The sequence below is a fragment of the Balaenoptera borealis genome (assembly GCF_965194805.1).
Source record: "Balaenoptera borealis genome assembly, chromosome: 17".
In the NCBI taxonomy this organism is placed as follows: domain Eukaryota; kingdom Metazoa; phylum Chordata; class Mammalia; order Artiodactyla; family Balaenopteridae; genus Balaenoptera; species Balaenoptera borealis.
In genome coordinates this window covers 39,436,152-39,461,074 of record NC_138876.1, presented here as the reverse complement: position 1 = coordinate 39,461,074, position 24,923 = coordinate 39,436,152, and the positions used below count along the sequence as shown (strand labels likewise).

Below are 24,923 nucleotides of genomic sequence, written 5' to 3'. Positions count from 1 at the left end.
AATTTCTCATCAAAATGCCCTATTTGTAGCTTCCAAACGTTAACACCTCTATGCTGAAATGGAGCCTATAAAATGCGTTAGGGGCTTAAACTGTGTGTGAGGCAAAAATGGTATTTAAGCCCTTAATGAAATTATGAGCTATGGAAAGTGTTGCATTTTGGGTTTATGGGAGTCTTCTTTCACTTCCTTTTTTTGGGGGGGTGGGGTTAGGGAGGGTGGGAAATACTCAATACACGTTTACTATGTTTATTACCTTCTCTTTTAAAATACAATTTTCATGAACTAGCCATTTTATGAACACTTCACATTGCTTGAAGGCATCTGTAAACTTCGTGTGTGTGTTTTTCCAACTCTCAAAGCAGTTTCTTCGTACTGGTCTAATTCTCACAGGCAGAAAAGCTAAATATGTCTCTCGTCGCTTCACCGATCTTTCTCCAGAAAAGTGAAAGTGAAGAGAAAAGAAAATAGAGAAAAAAGGAGCACGGAGGAGGAGAGAGAAAAAGGGGGGAGAGAGTGGGGGGGGGTAAGGGAGTCAGAAAATGAAGGAATACTAGAGCCCTGGAGCACAGACTGCGGACGCGCAGACCCAGAGCAGCCACAGCGCGGAGCTGCTGGTGGCCACTGGCCCCCGGAGCTGCCAATCCGGGCGTAATCCTGTAGGAATTTCTCCCGGGTTTAGCTGGGAGTCACACTGCCGCCTCCCCTCCTCGAGACGCCCGGAGAAGCCCGGAGAAGCGGGCTCCGGAGGGAGGGTGGGAGCGGGAGGAGAAGAGGAGGAGGAGGAAGGGAGGAGGAGGAGGAGGAGGAGGAGGACCCTGGGAGGGAGGGGGCGGCGCGGGAGGAGGAGGGGCGCAGCCGCCGAGCCACTAGCTCCGCTCCGACGCGCTTCTCTCCAGATACTCCGGGAGCTCCAGCCGCGCGAATCAGGCACTCCCACCGCTCTGTACCCAAACTTCAGCTGCAGCTACATTCCAAGCCACCTAATTTATTCCTCAAAAATCAGAAACGGAGCCGCGACACGGGGAAGGAGTCCGCGGAGGAGTAAAACAACAGCAGGGCAAGAAGAGCTCCAGAGAGCTGCCTCACCGGCGCAACAGCTAGGCATCGGTTGTGTAGGAACCAACAAGTGAGAAGGCGCCGCGTTCCCGGGGCGCAGCCGCGGGCGGCGGGAGCAGGCGCAGCAGGAGGAAGCGAGAGCCCGGAGCCCGAGCTCCCGAGCCCGAGCCGCGGTCGCTGCGGCTGCTCTGCTCCGGTCCTTCTGCGCAGGCTGCGCCGGGCGCTGGGCGAGAGACTTCGTTTTTCCCTCGTTGCAAAGCGGCGGCTGGGAGCAGCCGGTCCCCGGGGAATATGCGGCGCGCTTGGATCCTGCTCACCTTGGGCTTGGTGGCCTGCGTGTCGGCGGAGTCGGTGAGTGGGCCAGGCGGGGGACGCGCGCGCCGTTTAGGGTGCAGAGACCAAGCAGAGTCCGCAGAGCCCGCGGGGAATCGGGGAGCGCCACCTGGGGGAGGCCCCCCACTCCCAGACGTGCCCCTCGGCCCCCGGGGATCTGCTGGGACAAATGAGCTCGCTCCTCCACTCCTCTCTCCCCCTTCGCTTCCCGCAGAAAAGCGCCGCTCGCTGGCGTTGTCCCGAGGTCCCCCGGGATGAGGGCAAGAGTATTGCAGGTTTGTCGAACCGCAGAGGCCCCTGAAGTCACTCCCAACTTCTTCGCAGTCGGAGGGTCTTGCTGCGTGGCCGGGAAGGACCGATGGGAAGGGTGGCCGGAGAGAGGAAGCCCGGATAGGGCTGCGAGGGAACTGGTCCCCTCCGCGCGCTCCCCGAGACCTGGAGACGCCCTGGAAACTTTGGGGTCCCTTCTCCTGCACACCATACCCCCCCAACCCCCACGCCAGCTTTCCTACTCGATTGAATGCAGGTTCTGGGGAGATGGGGCTCAGCTTTAAGAAACCCGCGAGTGTCCGGAGAGGAAAGTTTGCAAAAAGTTCTTTTGTTTGATGTTCCTCTGGCTGGGGCGAGGGAGCAGACACTACGTGGAAACGCTACCGGCAGAGGCGCAGTCCTCGGTCCCGCGGTGGATGAGCGGAACGCGCCCGAAAATGCCGGGGTGCGGGCCGCTGGACTCCCCGGTGGTGCGGCGACCCGTGCTTCCTGCGGGGCGGGGGGGCAGCTCGCGGGCCCTTAGGGACAGGAGGGCATTTCAGTATGGATTGCACTCGAGTGAAGCAGCGGGCGAGGCGGGGTACTGTGCCACTGCGATCGGCCTCGGGTCGATCGGCCTCGGGTCGCCCGGCCGCTCGGAGACCGAGGCTTCCATCCCGCCATGCTTGCCCTCGTGGGACCCGGCGGGAGTACCCCGAGGCCCGGAGGAGTCTCTTCTCCGGCGGGGCCGGCTGCGGGCACCCAGCCTCGCTCCCCGGCCTCGGCCGTGGGAACTTGGTTTCTCCTCCTCTGGGTCGCGTTTCGGGGGGTTGGAGCTTGTTTCCTTAAGACGCCCAATGAGCGCCCTCTAAAGAGAACTGCCTCCTGGGCTTTCACTTGTGCTTGGCGGCCCCTACCTGGGCGCCCTGAGCTTTGTCCGCGATCCCGTCTGCAGCCTCAGTGCGGTCCGGGGCCTCGGTTAGGGAGTGCGGCTGTTTCTGTCCCTTCCAGTTCCCCGTATCTCCTCCCTTTGCCACCGAATAACTTGTCCATTTCTAATAAACTGAACCGCCTCTTCGAAGACAAATAATGTCATCTTTAGAGGTGGTTTTGTGAGTTTTTCCCCCTCGCCTTTGGCGTGTTATTTCTCCCTTCTCCCCCCACCCCAGCCCCCTTTTTTGAGTTGATGCGATTTAGGATTGGGAAACCTCTTTGGCACTGAGCAGCAGATGGGCATTTTTCATCGGTGTGGGAGCCTCTGTGTGTGCTAGCAGGTGCCCAAACGTTAGGCGAGATTGGAGAGCAAGTAGGATTGTAAACTGAACACAGTAGATGAGAATTTGGGTGCTCCGGCTGTTGACTAGAACTCCGAAACTTACCAGCATTTCTCTTTGGCAAATGATCGTTTTATCCCTTGGGATTGGTAATCTCCCAGCCAGTTATGAACTTCGGCTCTTTGCACACCGAAAGGGAGAGATTCTCTGTTTATTTCAGAAAAACATTATTGCTCATCTTGTTGCAAAACAGGGCAAAGGGAGAACTCCATCTAAAGATTTTCAGGAGAAGCCTGCCTGCCTAAAAAACTGTATAGGGTTAAGGAGGTCCCTTTTTTGCTGAGTCCTGTTCATAAATTTGCTAGAAAGTGTTGATGTTTGGGGATTCTAGAGGAATAATGTCTCCTTGGAATTTTGCATAAATCTGACAGTGCTTTTTTTTTAACATCTTTATTGGAGTATAATTGCTTTACAATGTTGTGTTAGTTTCTGCTGTATAACAAAGTGAATCAGCCATATGTATACATATATCCCCATATCCCCTCTCTCCTGCGCCTCTCTGCCACGCTCCCTATCCCACCCCTCTAGGTGGTCAAAAAGCACCGAGCTGATCTCCCTCTGACAGTGCTTTTTTTTTTTTTTTTTTTTTTTAATTTATGGTTGTGTTGGGTCTTCGTTTCTGTGCGAGGGCTTTCTCTAAGTTGCGGCAAGCGGGGGCCACTCTTCATCGCGGTGCGCGGGCCTCTCACTATCGCGGCCTCTCTTGTTGCGGAGCACAGGCTCCAGACGCGCAGGCTCAGTAATTATGGCTCACGGGCCCAGTTGCTCTGCGGTATGTGGGATCTTCCCAGACCAGGGCTCGAACCCGTGTCCCCTGCATTGGCAAGCAGACTCTCAACCACTGCGCCACCAGGGAAGCCCTGACAGTGCTTCTTAAGGAAGCTTTTTGGCTGAACTATGCCTGTCTTCTCTGGTGACACCTCTACCCCCAGCTCTGTGCCTTTGGGGTTCTAATATTTCTCATTTCCAACCAGAATTGGATGCTTTCCAAGTGAGCTGTTTCACTGTGGTAGATACTGTTTTCAGTAATTGGAATATCATTCAAAAGGGTGATTAGATATTTTTAAAATGTTAACTTGAAGACTGTAGCAGAGAGTCTTTGTTAGACAGTGAGTCAATTTTTCTCAATAGAAGCTTTTTCAAGGCCCAGGACAGCCAATAGTCCATTTCAATTACTTTTCAGCCTCTGTTTCACATGTAGCAGCATAAATGTATGCGAAGTTGAAAGACTTCGCTTTTCAACATTTAGTCATCAGAGTACATTATTTCCAGTACTTCGAATTTTAATTGGAAAACTGCAACTGTTTTCTGGGAGTTAGAAGTAGTGATCATCTGAGCTTAAAGCCTCTCATTTTTAAAAGGAAAAACATCCGCAGTTAGTGCATTCTTGAGTTTTATACTAAGTTCAAGGGGGGGTGGGAAGAGGTTCTCAGCAACCAAGGCTCAAAGCTGTCTGTGGAAAGGAACTGGTGGCCCTGCCTTTCTGGACGCTGGAGGCAGCAGGGCGAGCCTGGTTATGGCGATGCATTTGTACCTCCCACCGGCATGCGAGAGGAAAGACTGACAGAGTGTGGCAGTAGTGATATGCTGCTGCTTTTCTATCAATTTTTTACATGACTGTATATCTTCAGAAATAATACATTGCAGACTGCCATAAACACGTAATTTGAACTGGAAGTATGTTTAAGAAAAGGAAGCGTTTTGAACTAGTGGAATTTTTTGCACATGCTTAGATGTGTGTAAATTAAAAGAAACTGTCAAGTCATTTGGACCCATGCATTACGTCTCAGTGTATTATGAAAGGCAGGCATTGGAAAGCTTGCATTTCAAGGAAAAATTAAATTGGAACCATATAACCTTTTGCAGTTCTTTAAAAAAATACATTTTGCCTGCTCTAGTAATGTAGCAAATCATACTTGCTAGGGAATCTTAGAGAAATAAGGGCTCTTTCTCTGTTAGTTGGGTATTAGCAGTAGGTAGATGTCACTTGAGAAGGAAAGATCTTATTAAGATCAGGCTTGTGGAAGATGGGCATCCAGAGGAATTTGAGTATACCCTCCAACTCCTGCTTCTGGGACCTGGAACGTATAATTTTGATGGTGCTTGCCATTTGAGGAACTGTGGAATATGATTACACACAAGGCACCTTGAATAATCATTAGTTTGGAAAGGATTTCAAAAGATCATCTAGTTTTTTTTCCTGGGTAGAACTAGTTCTCAAGTCTCCTAGAAGCCGCCAGAGACCTGACTGGCCAGCTTCAGGGGGCCCGGAGTCTCCTCAGGTTGGCAAAGCCTGAGGCTGACCAAGCCACACAGAGCCCGGCCAGCTCTGTCATTCAGGTTTACGGGGAGTCCGGTGGCTTAACGCCACAGGGCTATCGGCATGTCAGCTGGCAGTGATCTTAGGTCATGTGAGGAATGTCATCTGAGTTTAGATTCTCACGAGATTGTCTCTCCTCGTTTGCCAAAAATCAAACCAAAAGATCTTGCCCATCGTTTTCTTCTTCCCAAGACAGAAGACCTGCTGTTCATGCCACTGTCGAAGGTACATTCCAGTATTTCAAAACCACCTAATTCTTTCATGCACCAGAAGCCAAAATAAAGTTTTAGAGAAAAGCAAGAAGTAATGAAGAAGAGCTTTCGCTGAAAACAAGCTACTCTTTTTTAGTCACCTCTGCCAGTACCATCATCTTAATTCTAGATTTGAATCGGATTTGAATCTTGAAGTCAGGTCCTTGACCCGTTCATCTTTGTTGACTTTCGTGACCAGTTGGCCACTATATGCACCTACATGTTGTTCATTCCATGATATTTCTTCAGCATCTATTGTACTAAGTGCTCAGGATAAAGGCGTAATCAAACCAGGCAGCCAGGAAGTGTTCCCCTTCAGGTTTCTCTTTGTTGGCACCTTGCCAGCATGCGCCCCATGTCAACAGCCTTGCCATTGCCCTTCCTGGCCCAGATGCTCACCTGCTGTTTGATTTACCCTGTACCACTTGGATTGTGTTTCCTTGTTATCATGGTGTGGAGTCTAAATACCTCTGCCAGATTTATATGATGCTCCAGAATATTGCTCCTTCCTCATTAGTCCCACCCCCCTGCCCCCATCCCTCTCCATCACATCTCCCCGCCCTCGCCCACTCATCTCACTTCTGTGAACGCTCCCTGGACATAGCCACCTCTTCAGTGTTTCTCCTTTTAAATTCTGTTGATTCAAATCCAAGCTCCAGACAGCCTTTCATGACTGATCTAGCCATTGTTTTTCTCTTTCTGTAAATAGTAAGGCAGACTGACAATCAGAATCACTGTAAGTATGTAAAAATAGAGATTTCAGGGCCTTCTAACAATCAGAAGCCTAAAGGGGGTGGGGCGATCTGTATTTTTATAAAGCATCTCAGATGATGCTAATGAATTAGCCACATTTGGGAACCACTGGTCTAGTCACACACTTTACCCCTTCTACGTGCTATTTTGTGTTAGTCCTGGGGCTCCCAGGGGTAAGAAGCTTTGTGACCCTGAGGGACCAGCGTAGAGATAAAGGGTTTGGGAGGGGGAGATGTTGGTACTTTGCCGCTTACTCCGTGTTAGGACTTGGACAAGATACTGACACTTTGAGTCACTTAAAAAAATACATATGTGTGTGTGCATATAAATTGCACCTGAGAATGCCTTTATAACAGGATTGTTGTGAGGATAAAATGAGGGAGCATGGGAGTGGTACCTGAGGCACAGAAAATATGTGTTTTTTTTTTCCTTCTTCTTTCTTGGGCTGTTTTCTTGACTATGAAATGAGAGAGCCATGTATGATATTCTTGAGGCCCCTTAGCCCTCTGATGTTTTGGAGATTGGCACTATCTGAGGGGAAGGTCCTTGTTTCCATACCTTTGACCCCTGCGGTAAACACTTGTTGATGCTCCGTACTTAAGGGCAGGTGCCCATGGCTGGGGCAGTCAGGGTCAGTTGGTCCTGCTGAAGTTCCCCTTCGCTCTGGCCACTGAAGACAGTGTGGTCTGGGGTCAGCTGAATCTACCAGCCTGGGGGTGGACCTGGGTTAGTTTGCAAGTTTTGACTCTCGACCTCAGTTTCATCAACACTGTGGTGTTGAAGAATAAAAAGACAAATCCAGTGCCTCCCATCAGTGTACATTCCTGCTCCCTCCCGTGTCCATGTCCTTTGGCTGAGTTGAGATTCTAGCAGGTCGGAAGGAGAGAGTTACAGTGGCATCGCATGCTTAAGTGCCACTGGGTGTCTAGAATGAGGTGGCACGGGAGGTCAGGGAATGTTGGGGAGCTTTGAGTAGCAATAGGGAGGATTTTTATTTTTTAAGAGTAGAAATGCATGGAAGAATTTCTTCTCTTAGCAATTTGAGATGTGGGTCCTACTATTAAAAATCTCCATTGCATTTTGATGAGTCTGTGTCTAGGGCAACATTAGTTTTAGCAATAAGGCTAGAGGGGTGATTGCCTCTGAGTAGGAAAGGACACTGTTGAAATAGACTGTGTACATCTGTTTTTCTTGGGTATCTCAAAGAATTGGTGGGACTAGGAGAAGGGGAGAAGCCTCAAAGAATTGGTGGGACTAGGAGAAAGTCATTGGAGATTTCCCATTTGAATCAGCAGTGAGGCCAACTGGTACCCCAGTCGGTGATGTGACAGTCAGGTCATGGTGTTGGACTCCACGCTATAGAAAAATATTATTAAAGACAAGATATGTTTTCACATTTGTCTCCTCTGTTGTTGAATCTGTTCTGTGAAAAATGTCACAAAGATGAAGTAAAATGTGTCCTTTACGAAGCATTTTGATGTTTTCTTATCTTTATACAGGTATATTAAATACAAATAGTACAGATGTTTAAGGAATATGTACAATTAATAGAGTTTAGTCTCACGGTAAGAATGACACATGGAGTAAGATATCCAAATATTAAAGGAAAATTATTTTTTTAAAGTTCTTATCAAAAAAAGAGTAAGAGTTAAATATGTATTTTTGTACAATGTATTGTTAAATATAAAGACAGTGAAAATAAATGTACAGTATTGAAGGCAAAAGAGAGGCTTTGCACACATGTAATTAACAATCTTAATCCCTGTGGGACCTCAGCTTTCCCATCTATAAAATGATAAAATGAACTAGAAGAACTTTCTGTCTTTAATATTTATTTTTTTCTATATGCTTCAGGGTATGATTGGAGCAATGTTAAGATTAACCTAATCAATAAGTAATTATTAAGCTCCTACCAAATACTTACTATTTTATTACTGGAGCAAGGAATTTATTCACATTACAGAAATGTAATGCTGCTGGAAAAATGCTCTTGGTAATCAGTTAACTTAAGCTAACTATTCATCATGTACTGGGATTATATACATTGCTCTGAATATTCATGATCTAATATCTAGTGTTTTCCCATATATTTTCTGATATAAGCCAATGTAGCAGCAAGAGCAGTTGATGTGATGGAACTCACTTTCATTCTAGAAAGAAGACAACATGACTTGTTGATGTAATCTGGAGGACTTTTGAAGCATAAGCCACTGAGGGTCTCAGGCTTCTCATTTGGTTTCTGGCCTTGACCTTTATTTCCAGAGAGGGGCCTTTAACTGCCTTCCCTTTGGTTCCTTTCTATAGCACCGGAGCCCAGCGTCAGTGCTGTAGAGACCATAGCAAGAGTCTAAATGAGCAGGCAGTATGGTACAGTGGCTCAGAGCCTGGGCACTGGAGTTAAGACTTGCCTGGGTTAGAATCCACTTACTGTGTAAACTTGGTCAAGTTTCTAAACCTCTCTGTGCTCAGTTTTCTCATCTGTAAAATGGAATATCGTCAAATAGATTCTTAGGATTACATGGGACAGAACACACTGGAGCTTTTAACACAGTGGCATCTTCACACTCTGTGTCACATGTTAGTTACTGATATTCTGTTTTCTGCTTCCCTAAAGAGTGGCGGCTTGACACTCTATGGGCTCATCTGATAAGCTCCAGCCCAGAGGGTGGCCCGGAAACTACATGATTGAGCCTGCGTTTGCATAGCTGGGGTTCTTTACCTGACTTGGGGAGGCCTAGCTCTACTTTGAGATATTGGGGACATTTTTGTATAGGTATACTGGGAGATACTGTGGGCTTGGTTCCAGACCACCACAAAAAAGCAGAGATTGCAATAAAGCGAATATCACAATAAAGCGAGGCACATGAGTTTTTTGGTTTCCCAGTGCATATAAAAGTATGTTTATATTATACTGTATTCTGTTAAGTGTAGTGTGTTGTGTCTAAAAAAATCAATGTACATTATCATAATTAAAAAATATTTTATTGCTAAAAATGCTAACCATCATCTGAGCCTTCAGCGAATTGTAATCGTTTTGCAGGCAGAGGGTCTTGTCTGGATGTTGATGGCTGCTGACTGATCAGGGTGGTGGTTACTGAAGGCTGGGATGGCTGTGGGAATTTCTTAAAATAAGACAACAGTGAAGTTTGCCGCATAGGTTGACTCTTCCTTTCACGATTTCTCTGTAGTATTTGGTGCTGTATGATAATTTTACCCACAGTAGAACTTCTTTCAAAACTGGAGTCAATCCTGTCATACCCTGGTGCTGCCATATCAACTTTGTTTATGTCATATTCTAAATCCTTTGTTGTCATTTCAACGATCTTCACCAGGAGTAGATTCTATCTCAAGAAACCACTTTCTTTGCTCATCCATAAGAAGCAACTCCTCATCCATTCACATTTTATCATGAAAGTGCAGCAATTCATTCATATCGTCAGGTTCCACTTCTAATTCTAGTTCTTTTGCTATTTTCACCACATCTGCAATTACTTCCTCCACTGAAGTCTTGAACCCCTCAAAGGGTTGGAATCAACTTCTTCAAACTCCTGTGAATGTTGACATTTTAACAAATGTTCTTAATGGCATCTAGAATGGTGAATCCATTCCAGAAGGTTTTCAATTTGCTTTGTCCAGATACGTCAGAGGAATCACTGTCTATGGCCCTACAAAATGTGTTTTTTAAATAGTAAGACGTGAAAATTGAAATGATCCATGGGCTGCAAAATGGATGTTGTGCTTGTAGGCATGAAAACAACATTACTCTCTTTGTACATCTTTATCAGAGCTCTTGGGTGACCAGGTGCATTGTCAATGAACGGTAATATTTTGAAAGGAATCTTTTTTTTCTGAGCAGTAGGTCTCAACAGTGGGCTTAAAATATTCAGTAAGTCATGTTGTAAGCAGATGTGCTGTCATCCAGGATTTGTTTTTCCATTTACAGAGCACAGGCAGAGTAGATTTAGCGTAATTCTTAAGGGCTGTAGGATTTTCTGAATGGTAGATGAGCATTGGCTTCAGCTTTAAGTCACCAGCTGCATTAACCCCTAACAAGGGAGTCAGCCTATCCTTTGAAGCTTTGAAACCAGGCATTGACTTCTCCTCTGTAGCTATGAGAGTCCCAGATGGCATCTTCTTCCAATAGAAGGCTGTTTCATCTACATGGAAAATCTGTTGTTTAGTGTAGCCACCTTCATGAATTATCTTAGTTAGATCTTCTGGATAACTTGCTGCAGCTTCTACATCAGCACTTGCTGCTTCACCTTGTACTTTTACGTTACGGAGATGGCTTCTTTTCTTAAACCTCATGAACCAATCTCTGCTAGCTTCAAACTTTTCTTCTGCGGCTTCCTCACCTTTTTCAGCCTTCATAGACTTGAAGAGAGTCAGGACCTTGCTCTGGATTACGCTTTGGCTTAAGGGAATGTTGTGTCTGGTTTGATCTTCTAACCAGACCATTAAACTTTCTCCGTATCAGCAATAAGGCTGTTTTGCTTTGTTATCATTTGTGTGTTCACCTGAGTAGCACTTTCATTTCCTTTAAGAACTTTTCCTTTGCTTTCACAACTTAGCTAACTGTTTGGCACAAGAGGCCTAGCTTTCGGCCTCTCTTGGCTTTTGAGATGCCTTCCTCACTAAGCTTAATCATGTCTAGCCTTTGATTTAAAGTGAGAGACTCTTTCTTTCACTTGAACGTGTAGAGGCCACTGTAGGGTTATTAATTGGCCTAATTTCTATATTGTTATATCTCAGGGGATAGGGGGGCCCGAGGAGAGGGAGAGAGATGGGGAACTGCTCCGTGGAGCAGTCAGAATACATCCAACAGTTATTAAGTTTGTTGTTTTATGTGGCCGAGGTTCATCCCCAAAACAATTACAACAGTAACATCAAAGATCACTGATCACAGATCACCATAACAAATATAATAATAATGAAAAAGTTTGAATATTGTGAGAATTACCAAAATGTGACACAGAGACACGAAGTGAGCAAAAGCTGGTGGAAAACTGGCGCCGATAGACTTGCGAGACACAGGGTTGCTGCAAACCTTTTAATTTTTAAAAAATGCTATATCTTTGAAGCACAATAAAACAAAGTATGCCTGTACTCACCCTTTTCTCTAAATGTGGGTGATGTGAGAGAATATGTCATCGATTATTTCTGGCCCATGAAAAGTTTCTCCAGTAATTTTATCTCTACAAATCTCTCCAAAGGAAATAATCGTAGCTGGGTAAATGTATTTATTGAAGCCTTACTTATAATAGTTAAAAAAATGGCAACAACCTACGTGTATAATACTAGAGGAATGGTTAAATAAAAGATTCTAAATTATACATTAAATATCATACAACCATTAAAAATGTATTGGAAGAATGTTTATAACTTGGAAACTGTTTTTATAATAGAAAAAAAGTCAGATATAAAACTATGTATAGACAACATTGTAAATCAACTGTACCTTAATAAAAAAACTATAGTAAAACCCTGGTTATATTGAATAAATTTAAATATATCTACACATATATGTATATACTATGTATTTATGTATCCACAAACCTGTGCATTGATGAAATTGCATAGAACTAAATACACACAGATGCAAACACAAATGAGTACAGGTAAAACTGGGGAAATCTGAATAAGATTGGTCAATTGTATCAATGTCAGTGTCCTTGTTTTGATATTTATAAAATGTTACCATTGGGGTAAACTGGGTAAAGGGTACGAGAGAAGTCTCTGTGTTATTTCTTACAACTGCATGTGAATCTACAATTATCTCAACAAAAAATTCCATTTAAAAAAATGGCACCAGGGGACTTCCCTAGCAGTCCAGTGGTTGAGACTTCGCTTTCCAATGCGGAGAGGTGCGGGTTCGATCCCTGGTCAGGGAGCTAAGATCCCACATGCCTCAGGGCTAAAAAAGCCAAAACATAAAACAGAAACAATATTGTAACAAAAATTCAATAAAGGCTTTTAAAAAAATGGTCCACATCAAAAAAAAAAAAAAAAAACCTTAAAATAATGGCACCAGACCTAGATGGTTTTACAAATAAGTTTTGCTGATCCTTCAAGGAACAGATACTTGTTCCAAAGCTTAGAGAATGACAGAAGATTTCAGGAGGTTGGCATTATTCTGTGTCAAAACCAGACAAGGAAAGCACAAGAAAACAAATCTTTAGACCAGTTTCACTTGTGATCATAGATGCCAAAATTTTATTTTATTTATTTATTTTTTAAACATCTTTATTGGAGTATAATTGCTTTACAATGATGTGTTAGTTTCTGCTTTATAACAAAGTGAATCAGCTATACATATACATATATCCCCATATCTCCTCCCCCTTGCATCTCCCTCCCACCCTCCCTATCCCACAATTTTAAATAGAATGTTATCAAACCGAGTACAGCAGCTTATTAAAAGAATAATGATGAGTTCAAGTAGGGTTTATCCAAGGAATGCTTCAGCATCAGAAAGCAATGCAGTTATTAACAGTTTAAGGGAGATAACAGTATGGTTATCTCAACAGATTCAGAAAAGCATCTGATAAAAATTTACAAAAATGTTAATATAAAGGTCTAATATCTGGTTAACTGAAGGCTTACTGTATTAGGGTTAGTACATCTGTGCTGAAGACTCAATACATTTGACATGTTTAGGAACCAAAAAGCCACTGTGTACTGAGTTGTTAGGCAACAGTCTCTGCATGGATGACAGGTGTGTGACAGTGCAGTAAATTATGGGTCATAACATATATAGATTCTAATTCACATGAAGTAGTAGTTCTAGCATTGTCAGGTTTCACTTGTGTGCCCTCCCAAGTTAAGATAACACAGGAGATGATATTGAAGGGTATGATGATGAGTCAGGTATGCTGTAGTTCAGTTTCTGGTATTACCACCTAAAAGCCACTTGACCTTGGGGAAGTTTCTTATCATCTCTGAGCTCGTTTTTCTCAGTGTAAAATTGGGAATTATAATATTTTGCTTTTGGGTTAATTTTGAAGATTAGCCTCAATAATGACTGAAAACTTCTAACAAAAAACCTGACCCAAAGTAGGTGTTATAAACTCATTTGATCCTCTTTCCTTTCAGCTTTAAGTTTTGTGATCCCGGAGTATATTATATATGCACAAATATGTATGCATGTTTCTTGTTTCTTGCTTGCATTCTGACCCTTGGCACCAAGGGACATATATTTTCACACATTTATGACCAGTTTATTTTTCACCAAGCAGGGTGTGATGCTGAATTATATTTTTTCTTTCCTGCATCATCCGTTTCCTGGATTACATTCAAGTAAAGCTCAAAATAGACTTGCATACGGGTTGGAAATTTAGTTGAGATTTGAAAAATCTAACATAGTACTTGGGATTATAATTGTAAAATGCTTAAAGGAGGTCTTATAAACACTGATTTATCTGTTAGGTTTACTAATGAATTAAAATCTTAACTTCATTTATGTCTCACCTCTGAACTCATTTAGATAAGAGTGCAGAGTATTTTGGTTTGAGTATTTTGTTTATTTTTGAGTTGATTAGATTTTGTAATTGTCCTGATTAGTTATTGGATGAAGTTTTATATTTGGTAAGTCAGTTAATAGTTAACTCATGTTACTGCACATCAACCAAGGGCAAAGCTCTTGCTTGTCTTGCAGGTTAAAAAGAAATGACATGGTACCTACCTTCAAGCAACTATTATCTACCTTTTGATTGTTTAGGGTAATTGCACCTGGGTTGAGCCCATATTTAACATATGCATTCTTTGTAAACTATGGATCAGTTTGTTTTTGTCTGAATCTAGTTAGACGTTATCTAGCAATCAAAACTGCATAAGAACTACAGTTGAGAAGGATAAGAAGAACCCCTTGTAGAAGAGAAGTTACTGCTTTCCTAGAAAAAAGCCTTCCCTGAAGTGGCACAGTGTGTTAGAGAGAAACCAGAATTAGACACTGGATTTTTATACTTTTTAGTTTTCCCCCATCTGCTCTGCAAGCAAAGACTTCCGAATATTAAAATGTACAAAAGATACAAAGAGCAAGAAATTGTTTAGAACCTGAATAGGCTATTGATATTTATATCAGGGGAGAAAGAAATCTTAACATTTCATCCAGTTTAATTCTCCATACTTTATAAGCTTTGGACTCTTAAAGGGGAGAGCTAGACCTTATACTATGTGTTCAGTTGATCAAATAGTCTTAGCTGATGAATGAAAGAGGTATACAAGTGTTGGGATGATTTTCACTGTGTTCTTTTGGATTCTCTCTGCCTTTTCAGTATGTAACAATGGGTTTTGGAGCTAGAATTGACTTGTCCAAGATCACATAGTTAGTGGTAGAGTTATAAGTTGGGCCCAGGCTATCTGATTTGTTGCTGTTTTCTTCTTACCATAACACATTCCCTTTTTGGCTCCTTCCTCTCCCTTATTCCCTACACTAATGATTAGCACCTAATACACTTACTTCTGCCACATGTTTGATAAATACATGAAATTCCAAGTGGAACATACATTATATGTTATATACTCTGCATCAGTGTGTTTTGTGCAAAATGAATATTTAAAGTGATGTTGAGATAATTTCAGAATTTCCAGCAAAAAATGTGCTCCTGCTAACTTCTTTATTGTCTGTGAACCTTTTGGCTGATTAGGGGAGGAGGGCTGAGAGCACTAGGGTCTGGAAGACCCAGAGAGAGAGAGACTGAAGTCAAGTTGATTTGTAAATCTTGGGAAGATTGTGGAGACTTGCAGGCAGAAAAAGGAGATAAAAACTTCATGGAGATAAGAATCAAAACTGGAAGCAAAATCCTCATGAATTACTACCACATTTTATGTAGGTAGCAAACTGCTGTTGTAGGTTGAGGGGAGAAGAACATTCTTTGGATATTTATACTAAAATTGTGTCAGAGCCTTCAGGGAAAAATGTCTGTGGAACTGAGGGCCCAGGTAGAAGCACTTTTTGCCAGCACTGGATGATCTTCTAACATTTTTCTCTTGAGTACTGATGTTGTAAATCTTAGTGTAATAACATGAATATATTTGAGTCCTAGTTTTTCAGAAAATAAGTCTGTGGGATGATATTTTTAAGAATTGAATTTTGTTAAAAGACAATAACATGAGAGATTACTACAGTGATCTCCTACTGGCATTTCCCATTTATTGCCTATAATTGTCTCACAACTGCTAGGCGGTATTACTTGCCATGGCTGTATTTTAGGTGACAGAGCAGAAGTCAGATCCTCAGTTTTTCTAGCTTTAAATAGCCCTGCCTTGATACTGTAATCTTTCAAGAGAGCAGTGAGAGTGTTTAAATGTATAATCACTTTTTAAAGCAGTCTGATGGGTGCAGCCCCCGTTAGTGATGGGTCAGACCCTTCATTTGCATTGTTGGGCTAATATTCTAGGTCACCCATTTCCTGATTTCTTTACCAACATTTAGCACCTTACCTCAAAGGCTTCTCTCCACAAGCTTCTGTCTGTGGAGAGAATGGGGGAACTGAGTGTAGAATGAATAGGAATCTCTTTAAATACCAGATCTGCTGGTGTCTGGCTGTAGGGCTTTCAGCAGGTTACTTAGTCTATCTGGGCCTCAGTTTTCTCATCTGTGAAAAGAAGGTGAGTGACAGTAGCCTCTCATGGAGATGCGTGTGTTCCTGCACGTCAAGCATTTAGGAGAGTGCCTGGTGTAGGATAGCCGCTAGCCTCCTGTTGAAGCTAATTGAAATGGATGGCTCATTAGGTGTGCTGATCAAAGAAGAAAGCATCCTCTTTTGAGGTTTTGAAACTGAGACAGAGAAGAATGATGGTGCCACTGACCAGATGGGAAAGACAAAAGGAGAGGCTGAATTTTTTTCTTTTCTTTTTTTTTTCTTTTTTGTGGCTGTTGTTTTTTTGGTGCAAAGAGGTGGTGTTTTGCCTCTTCAGCTCTTGTTCTCATCTGGAGAGGGAAGAGCAGGTTCTAGGTCAGTGGTTCTCAGCTTTTCCTGCACATTAAACTCATTCAGGGAGCTTTTCAAAGCTCTCTGTGCCTGGGCCCCACCCAGAACCAATTAAACCAGAATCTCTGGGGATGGGGCCCAGCCAGCTGGAAAGCTCCCCAGGTGATTCTAACTTCTAGAAGATTTGAGAAGAGAACTGTTCTGGATGCTTTTGTGGTCTCCTCCAGCTCTGAAGGAAGTCGGGCACGCAAGATTTTGTCTTCTTAAACCATGCTCTCCACTGCCTGTGACCCAGCCACGTGGAATACGGTGGCTTCCCAGGACAGTTCTGCTGCCTGGCACAGGCTAAGCTGTGTAGAATTGGGAAGTGCTCGCTCCGTCTGAGCTTTTCCTCTTCTACCCTTCTCTTCAACACCTCTTTCTCTTGGGTTATACTCTTCTGATAATTATGTCGGTGGATTAGGATGCCATTTGAGAGCTCTTTGGACAGAAGATTATACATGTATGAATGAAATTTATCTAAGGATGTCTTTAAAAATTTGCAATATTTCCCTTGCCTTTTGAAAACTCTCCTTGGTGGAACAAAGGATGCCTGTCCTCTTGGCCTGGTTGCAGAAAAGCATGTTTGGTCAGCTTATTAGATTTGCCTGAGTTCATGCTTTGAGCAGAGAGATGGTGTGTTTTACTGATTGAAAATGTATTCTAGGGCTTGTCTGAATGTACTGGTCATGTATAAGCCGAGCACACGTGTCTTAATGATGGCCCTCTTATTGTAACTGCATTTCAGCTACTTGAACCTGGTTCAAGTCGAATTAATTCCATGGAAATAGACTGTTTCCGGTTGGAGCTGGGAAGAGAGAGTGCTTTAGGCTGTCCTGTGAATAAGACATCTGAGTTGTCTTTAGTTCTTTCTTAAGTAAAAAAGCAGCAGCCCATTATCTAATCTATTCATAGTTTACTTTGTTCAGATATCTAATTTGGGAGCATGTTTGCCCTCACTCAACTCTGAACACAATTTTCCATCCCTTGAATAAAAGGGGATCTCTTTAATTGACTCAGTGGAAAAAACCTTGTTTAAGAATTCTGGAGTTCTCAAAGCTTTTAGAAACAGCTCTGCAGGATAACATTAAAATGCTGACCCTTTAGAAACTACCACTCAACATGTATCTGTCCTACAATACAGATGGAAGAAGTATTATTCTGAGCAAGCTGTTAAAGTGAGCCATTTGCTATGATTCATAGGCTTTTAAACCCAATGAGTCTGTAATATCCAGAAGAAAATTTATCGTTACTGTTTATTATTTTGGCGACAATAGGGTTAAATCTGTCTTTACAAAGTATTAAGCGTGCACAGAGACTAGTCTCAGGAATCAAGGAAGTGGAAATGTGAATTCTACTCCCCTCCCCCAGTGTATCCCCTGATAGATGTTCCGGAGCATTCATAGAATAAAATTGGCAGATAAAGGCATTTGTTCTCAGTGGAAATTGAGGTCTGTTGCAGGAGTCGTTAACTCTAGCTTTTGACCAGCGGTTCTTAAAGTGTGGATGGATTGCGGCATCTGTATCACCTAGGATCTTGTTAGAAATGTGGGTTCTGGGCCGAACTCCAGTCCAACCAAATCAGAAATCTGGGGGTGGGGCCCAGCAATCTGAGTTTTTAAAAGCACTTCGGGTGATTTTTGTGGCATGCTAGAGTTTGAGAACTACTGAGAAATGGTTCTCATCCCTGACGTTACAGGCACCACTAAAGGAGGGCCCCTAGTGGTGGGGCCCAGATATCAGTGTTTTTTTTTGTTGTTTTTTTTTTAAAGCTGCCTTGGTGATTCTACTGTACAGGCAGGCTTGCAGACCACTGCTTTAGGGCGTTACTACTCAAAATGTGGGCACTGGACCAGCAGCCTGAGTATCACCTGGGAGCTCATTAGAAATATAGAATCCCAAACCCCATCTGAGACTGCTGACTTCTAATTTGCATTTTAACAAGACTCTCAGTGACTCATAGCCACATTATAGTTGGTAAAACACTACTTTATAGAAATAGTGAGTTTCCTTTAAAGAAGTCAGTCCCTAGAATGCCCTTAATTTACAGTTTTCTGGGGAGGCAGAATAGCTGCTTTGGCTTCTGACTGGTGTTGACTCAGGGAAGCAGGCACTGATGAGGAAGAAAGGGATGGCTCAATAGCTACTGCTTAGGGGATCCTGGGACCATTAGGTGTAACAGTAGCCCATAAGCCATCATCATTTAAGCAGTTAAGACACTCCCAAGTGCAAGTAACAAAACTCCCAACTCAGATTGGCATAAGAAATAAAAAGAAACTTTTTGGCTAAGATAATGGAGAAGTCCAGGAGTAGTTTTGTCTTCAGGCTGGGCTGCATCAAGAGGCTTAAGTATCAGGTCTTGGGTTTTACGTGTCTTTCAGTGCAACTTTCCTTTTCTTAGGTTTACTCCCAGGACTTATACTAATTAAGGTAACAGCTCAGCTGTTGTTAAAAAGAGATTTCCCCAAATATAGTGGCTTAAAATAGCTGTTTTATTTCCCTTTGACGTAACAGTCCAAAGACAGGGCTGGTGGGATGGTTTTACCAGGTTCACATGCAGCTCTTATCTGTGGCTCCAAGGTGGCTGCTTCATCCTTACTGTCTCCCAGCCAGGAGGAAGAGTCAAAGGGTGGACACGCACATTCCTCTTAAGGCCCCAGCCTGGAAGTGTAGCGTCACTACCACTTACATCCCATTGGTCAGAGTGTAGTCATATGGCTACACAAGATGCAGTGCAGGTTGGGAAATGTCTCTGCATGGGCAGCCACGAGCCTAGTACGAATCTGGAGAGGTCGTATTACTAAAAAAGGGAAGATTTTGGATACTGATGACAACCAGGAGAAACCACTCCCCTTGTGGTGGCAAGATGGGGTATGGCAACTTCAGGTTAGCAAACAGCCTGTCTTCTCAGCAGTTGTAGTAGAAAGAGCTTCTCTTTCCCAATTATTCTAGTAGGAATCTGAAAATATCTTGTCATTAACTCTTTTTTTTAAATATAAATTTATTTATTTATTTTATTTATTTGGCTGTGTTGGGTCTTCGTTGCTGTGCGCGGGCTTTCTCTAGTTGCAGCAAGCGGGGGCTTCTCTTTGTTGCGGTGCGCGGGCTTCTCATGGCGGTGGCTTCTCTTGTTGCAGAGCTTCAGCAGTTGTGGCACACGGGCTTAGTTGCTCTGTGGCATGTGGGATCTTCCCGGACCAGGGCTCGAACCCGTGTCCCCTGCATTGGCAGGCAGCTTCTTAACCACTGCGCCACCAGGGAAGTCCCGTCATTGACTCTTGATTGGCTTGACCTGCCTGCCTCTGGCCTGGGTCATATGCATCATCCCTGGAACTACAAGTGGAGGAAGAGCCTGAATCCCCTTGGACCGTGATAGGAAAGGATTGGCTCCCCAGATAAAAATGGAGTGACTGTTACCTGAGGGAGGAGAATGAATGCTGTCAAAATGGGACACCTTTTTTTCCCTTCACCTATGCTCTGGCTCTTACTACAGTAACTTTTCTCTCCTCTTTCAAACCTGACCTTCATCTTACCTGATTTTGCCAGGATAAGACATTTGACACACACAACAGTTTGCCTTGGGGCTTACACTCCTGATGACCATATCTTGGAAGGAGGTTCATATCTTGGAAGGGGGGGTCATATCTTGGAAGGGGGGTGGTCATAACTGGGAAGGGGGTCATAACTTGGAAGTGGAAGTCGTAACTTGGATGTGGGTTCAGGCATTGCCCTTCGTCCAGGTAAAAACTCCAGTATCCATCTATTTAGTGACAAATTAAATAGCAGGCATAGTATACAGTGAGCTTACTCTTTTAACTGGCATTTGGACCTAGACAAGAAAGGGAAGTGGAGAACTTGGGGGTGCTAAAGCCAGGGGTGGGGGAGTATTTACTGTCAACTTAGTCGTGTATGGAATATTTGAAGGTTATTGGCACATTAGATAAAAGGCATTTAAAAACAAATATTTTGATGAGTTTAATAAACATAGGAGACTGCAGCAATGTACTTTTGATGTCGTATTTTAATGATTGGTAAATATTGATAAAGGAAAAGATAAATTTGTTTATCTTTGACTGATTGGTAAATGGTTTTTTTAAATATTCTAAATGAAATGGATTGCATCTTTAACTGCAAAAGATTGTATAAATAGAGGCCATCATCAAACAGTGAGGAGTATTATAAAAATGATGAATTGTGCTGTGTTTACCTTTTATTCTCAAGGTTTTATTTACTTTAATATATATATATATATATATTTCTTTTTTTTTAGAATAACTTACTTATTGCATAGAAGATTTGAGGTGATTTCCAAGACTGCAAACTTTTCCACAAACTTTAGAAGAAATGATATGTGGTTGAATTATATGAAACAGGAGCATTTTAAAAGAATACCATGTTAAAAAAAAAGTTGTAACAGTTAAATGATAGAAAAATAATGCATAATGTTCAAAATAACACGCTATTTCCAAGCCTCTCAACTGAATGCTTATTGTTTATTGCATTATTGTCCTTTTTAATAAAAATGTGGATTGCAGGCACATCTGATGTAAATGAATTAAAATTTCATTTGCCCAGAACTTTGTGTATTGCGTAAATAAGATTTACCCAAAACACTATTGTTGGTTTAATAAATATTAAGAGATGCCTCCTAGCGTTTGCCATTTTTCTCCCTGGGCATTAACTACTCTTGTGAGTCTTTACCAGACTGTTTTTGTTGTTTTGTGCCTTGAGGTATAAATAGAGACAGAAAACCTAGAAGATTCAAACAAGTTCCATACCATAAAGTATTCGCAGATGTGTTTAGTATTCATTCAGGAAAGCCTTTTAATCTTTCTATTTCATATAAAACTACTTTCTTTTAGCATCTACATGTGCAAGAGCTTGTATTTATTTTACTGGAAATTTAAAAAACAATAATAAAAACATTTTCTGGAAAGCATCATTATCTAACAAGCACTAGGAAGATATAATGTGATGACTTACATCTGACCCTTTGCCTTCTTGGATCTTATATTCTTTTGGACAATTAGGAATGAAAGGCGTGGTAGCTTCCAAAGAGACAGATTTTGGTTGAATAAAAGGAAGCCCTTTCTAAAAGGCAGGCAGGGATGGAATAGACCACTTCAGAAGTAGTGAGGGCCCCAGCCTGGAGGTAAGTAAGCATGTGCTTGGATGGCCTTTTGGGATTTTTAGAGGAGATTCAAAGCATTAGCTGGCTGGGAGATGAGCTGACCTGTATAACTTCCTTCTAACTTTAGATTCTATTGTTCTTATAATATTTTGAAGTTAAATGCTGAACAACTTAAAATATATTTTATTTCCTGATAACTTGGTCTTAGACTAGACATCATTTGTTGCCTTAGTTGAAGGAGTATGGCACTCTAGGGCCAATCTTCTGTTAAACTGTTGGCAAGATGTCTATTTGCCAACTTGAGGGGACAAGTAACTATTGAAATTTGCCATTGCCTCAAACTTCAAGTGACCCTGACAGGTACTTAAGTCAGGCAGAATGGCCAGCTTGACTGTCTGATGTGAGCCAGAGAGGTGTGGACCTGGGAGATGAGGCAAACTCAAGTCACAGCAAGGGGCCAGGACTTGAGGGCAGCGGAAAAGTCTTCAAAGGAGGCGAGGTAGTCGGTCTCCAAGCCAGCATGAAGAGTATCAGGCAAAGAGGCCACTGTCCCAGGCTGTCAGGGATGTGGAAGGTAGGCTTAGCCTCCCAAGCATTCATTCCCCCATCACTTAGTGACATGCACCAAGTACCTCTTCTTCGACTGGATGAGATGGTCATGCTGTGTCATGATCACCCATGACCCATGGGTCATAGCGCAAAGCTTTCCTTATGAGGCTTAAGCAACCACTGTGAAAAACACCACTGAAACAAACGATGGGCGGAAGGACTCAAGGTTAGGAACCATTTCTCTACCTCTTTACTTTTGTCCAAATAGCACCCCCTTCATGTTTACTTCTTTATTCTGCATGAAGCAAGAGAATGCTGGCCAGGTAGCCAGAAGACTTAGGTTCTTATAAGCTGGCCTTTCTCTGCCAGTAACCAGCAGTGACCTCTGGCACATCGCTCAACCTCTTTTGTCTCATTTTCCCCATTTGTAAAACCCGCTGATCTCTGCCACCAAATGTGCTATAGTTCTATAATGGCTGCACTCTTTTTTTTTTTTAAGGAAATAGTTTTTTTCTCCTTTCTACCTATTGCCTTGGAATGAAGTTTTAAAATTCCAGTCCACATTTTAACATTTTGCTCTATTCTCTTCTCCTTTGTCAGCCAAGTAAATTGGTTACAGTTGTCATTTAGAATGCCATAATCTTTCATGACTAACCATTTCCTCTCAGTGATGCCGCTCCATCTAGCTGTTATAGCTCAGATTTCTTCCTCCCAGATAGGAGGACGGAGGTTGCTTCTGAGTATGGGAAATAGAAGCTGGAGTAGGAGGTGAAGTTCTCACAGTAGGGAGAATGTTCTCCACCTGTTAGAGACAGGAAACAACTGGGGTGTGAAGGCCAGCTGTCCTTGTTCTGTGGATGGCAATTCCCAGCAGATTTTTTTCCTCATTTTTAGGCTCTGAATATTACGCACTAGATATACAGTTTTGTTGTCCCGGAATCTAATAGTTCTGTTAAAAACTGTGCAAGCGAATGCACTCTAGAAAGATACTGAGACTTTGAGTAGCTCAAGCATGGTATTCTGGGGGTCCCAAGGGGTGACTGAACCTCCTCTTCTAAAGGCGAGCATTTCACCCAGCATGATTTATCCACAGACTTTGAAATCTGACTATCTCCCAAATGCCTATGAAATTGATGGCAAGTATTAGTATGAAAAATGCTGCCCAACTGTGATCACGACTGGCCCACTGATTTACAGCTCATTAGCTCCAGGACTGCCCAGAGGAGGCTTTCCAGGTGGATGGCTCTCCTTGCCTAAAGTGCTCTCCTCACACTGCCTGGATTAGAATCATCTTGGGGGAGGGAAAGGGGGGTTTGTTAAAAATGCATGTTCTTGGTTCCCACCCTTGACTCTACATTTTAATGTCTAAACACACTGAAGTTACAGAATGAACTGCTTTTGGCCGAAAAACTAGAAAGCTTGGAAGAACTTTCTGTGGACCCCACCTCTATGCTAATAACCTTTTTGGTGTTTTTAGTTCTGGTCTGAGGTCCTCTACAAAATGCAAAATTTGACACTGAGCTCAGGGTCAAAACATACCTTGCATTGTCGGGAAATTATTTAGTTATTAAAAAAATAGTTTATTTGGCTGTGCAATGGGATCACTGGCAAACAGTCTTTCTTTTATGCTCCTTGCAGTTGATGTACATATATACGTAGAATTTAATAGCTTTCTTAAGCTATAACTCACATACCACAAAGTCACCCATTTAACGTGTACAGTTTAGTGATTTTAGTATTTTCACAGTTGTGCAACCTTTGCCCCAATTTGATTTTAGAACATTTTCATCACCTCCAAAGGAAACCCTCTACCCATCAATAGTGACCTCTCGTTCCATCCCCACCAAGTCCTAGGTAACCATTAATCTACCTTCTGTCTTTATAGATTGTCTCTATAGATTTGTCTATTCTGGACATTTTGTGTAAGTGAAGTCATATAATATGTGGTCTTTCGTGACCAGTTTCACTTAGCATAAACTTTTCAAGGTTCATCCATATTGGTGCCTGGGTGAGTACTGCATTTCTCTCTTATTGCTGAATAATATTCCGTTGTATGGAGGTACCAAATTTTGTTTACCCATTCATCAGTTGATGGACATTTGGGTGGTTTCAACTTTTGGGCAGTTATGAACAATGCTGTTTTGAAAATTCGTGTATAGGTTTGTGTGTGGACATGTGGTTTTGTTTCCCTTGGCTGTATACCTAGGCGTGGAATTGCTGGGTCATATAGTAACTCTATGTTTAACATTTTGAGGAACTGCCAAACTGTTTTCCAAAGTGGCTGGAATATTTTACCTTCCCACCAGCGGTGCACAAGGGTTCTCTGCGTCTTTGCTAACACTTGTTATTGTCTGTCCTTTTGATCATAGTCATTCTAGTGGGGGTGACATGGTACCTCACTGTGGTTTTGCATTTAATGACTAATGACGTCGAGCATCTTTTTGTGTTCCTATTAGCCACTTGTATTTCTTCTTTGGAGTAATGTCTGTTTAAATCCTTTGCCCATTTAAAAATTGGGTTATTTGTCTTATTATTACTGAGTTTTGAGAGTTCTTTATATGTTCTTAATGCAAGTCCTTTATCAGATATTCAGTTTGTAAATATTTTCTCCCATTCTGTGGATTGTCTTTTCATCCTCTTGGTAGTGTACTTTGAAGCACAGAAGTATTAATTTTTATTAAGTCCTGTTTATCTAATTTTTCATTTGTTGCTTTTGGTGTCATATGTAAGGAACTGTTTCCTCACTGAAGGTTGCAAAGCTTTATTCCTATGTGTTCTAATAGTTTTATGTTTCCAGCTCTTACGTTTAGGTTTGTAATCCATTTTGAGTTAATTATTAATTTTTGCATGTGTTGTGGAGTAGGGGTACAACTTTTCTTTTTTTTTTTGCATGTGGTTTCTAGTTGTCCCAACACATTTTATTAAAAAGACTATTCTTTCCCCCATTGAATTGTCTTGGCACCGTTGTCAAAAATC

At 42.5% G+C, this 24,923-nt stretch overlaps 1 protein-coding gene across 1 annotated transcript in view; it reads left to right on the top strand.

Annotated features, from left to right (window-relative positions):
- The first annotated feature begins 839 nt into the window (after positions 1-839).
- SDC2 (syndecan 2) overlaps positions 840-24,923 on the top strand; it is a 111,263-nt gene continuing 87,179 nt past the window's right edge. The window contains exon 1 of the mRNA XM_082364487.1: positions 840-1,407. Within this exon, the coding sequence (XP_082220613.1) occupies positions 1,348-1,407 (60 nt within the window). The 5' untranslated portion in view covers positions 840-1,347. The remainder of the gene's footprint in view (positions 1,408-24,923) is intronic.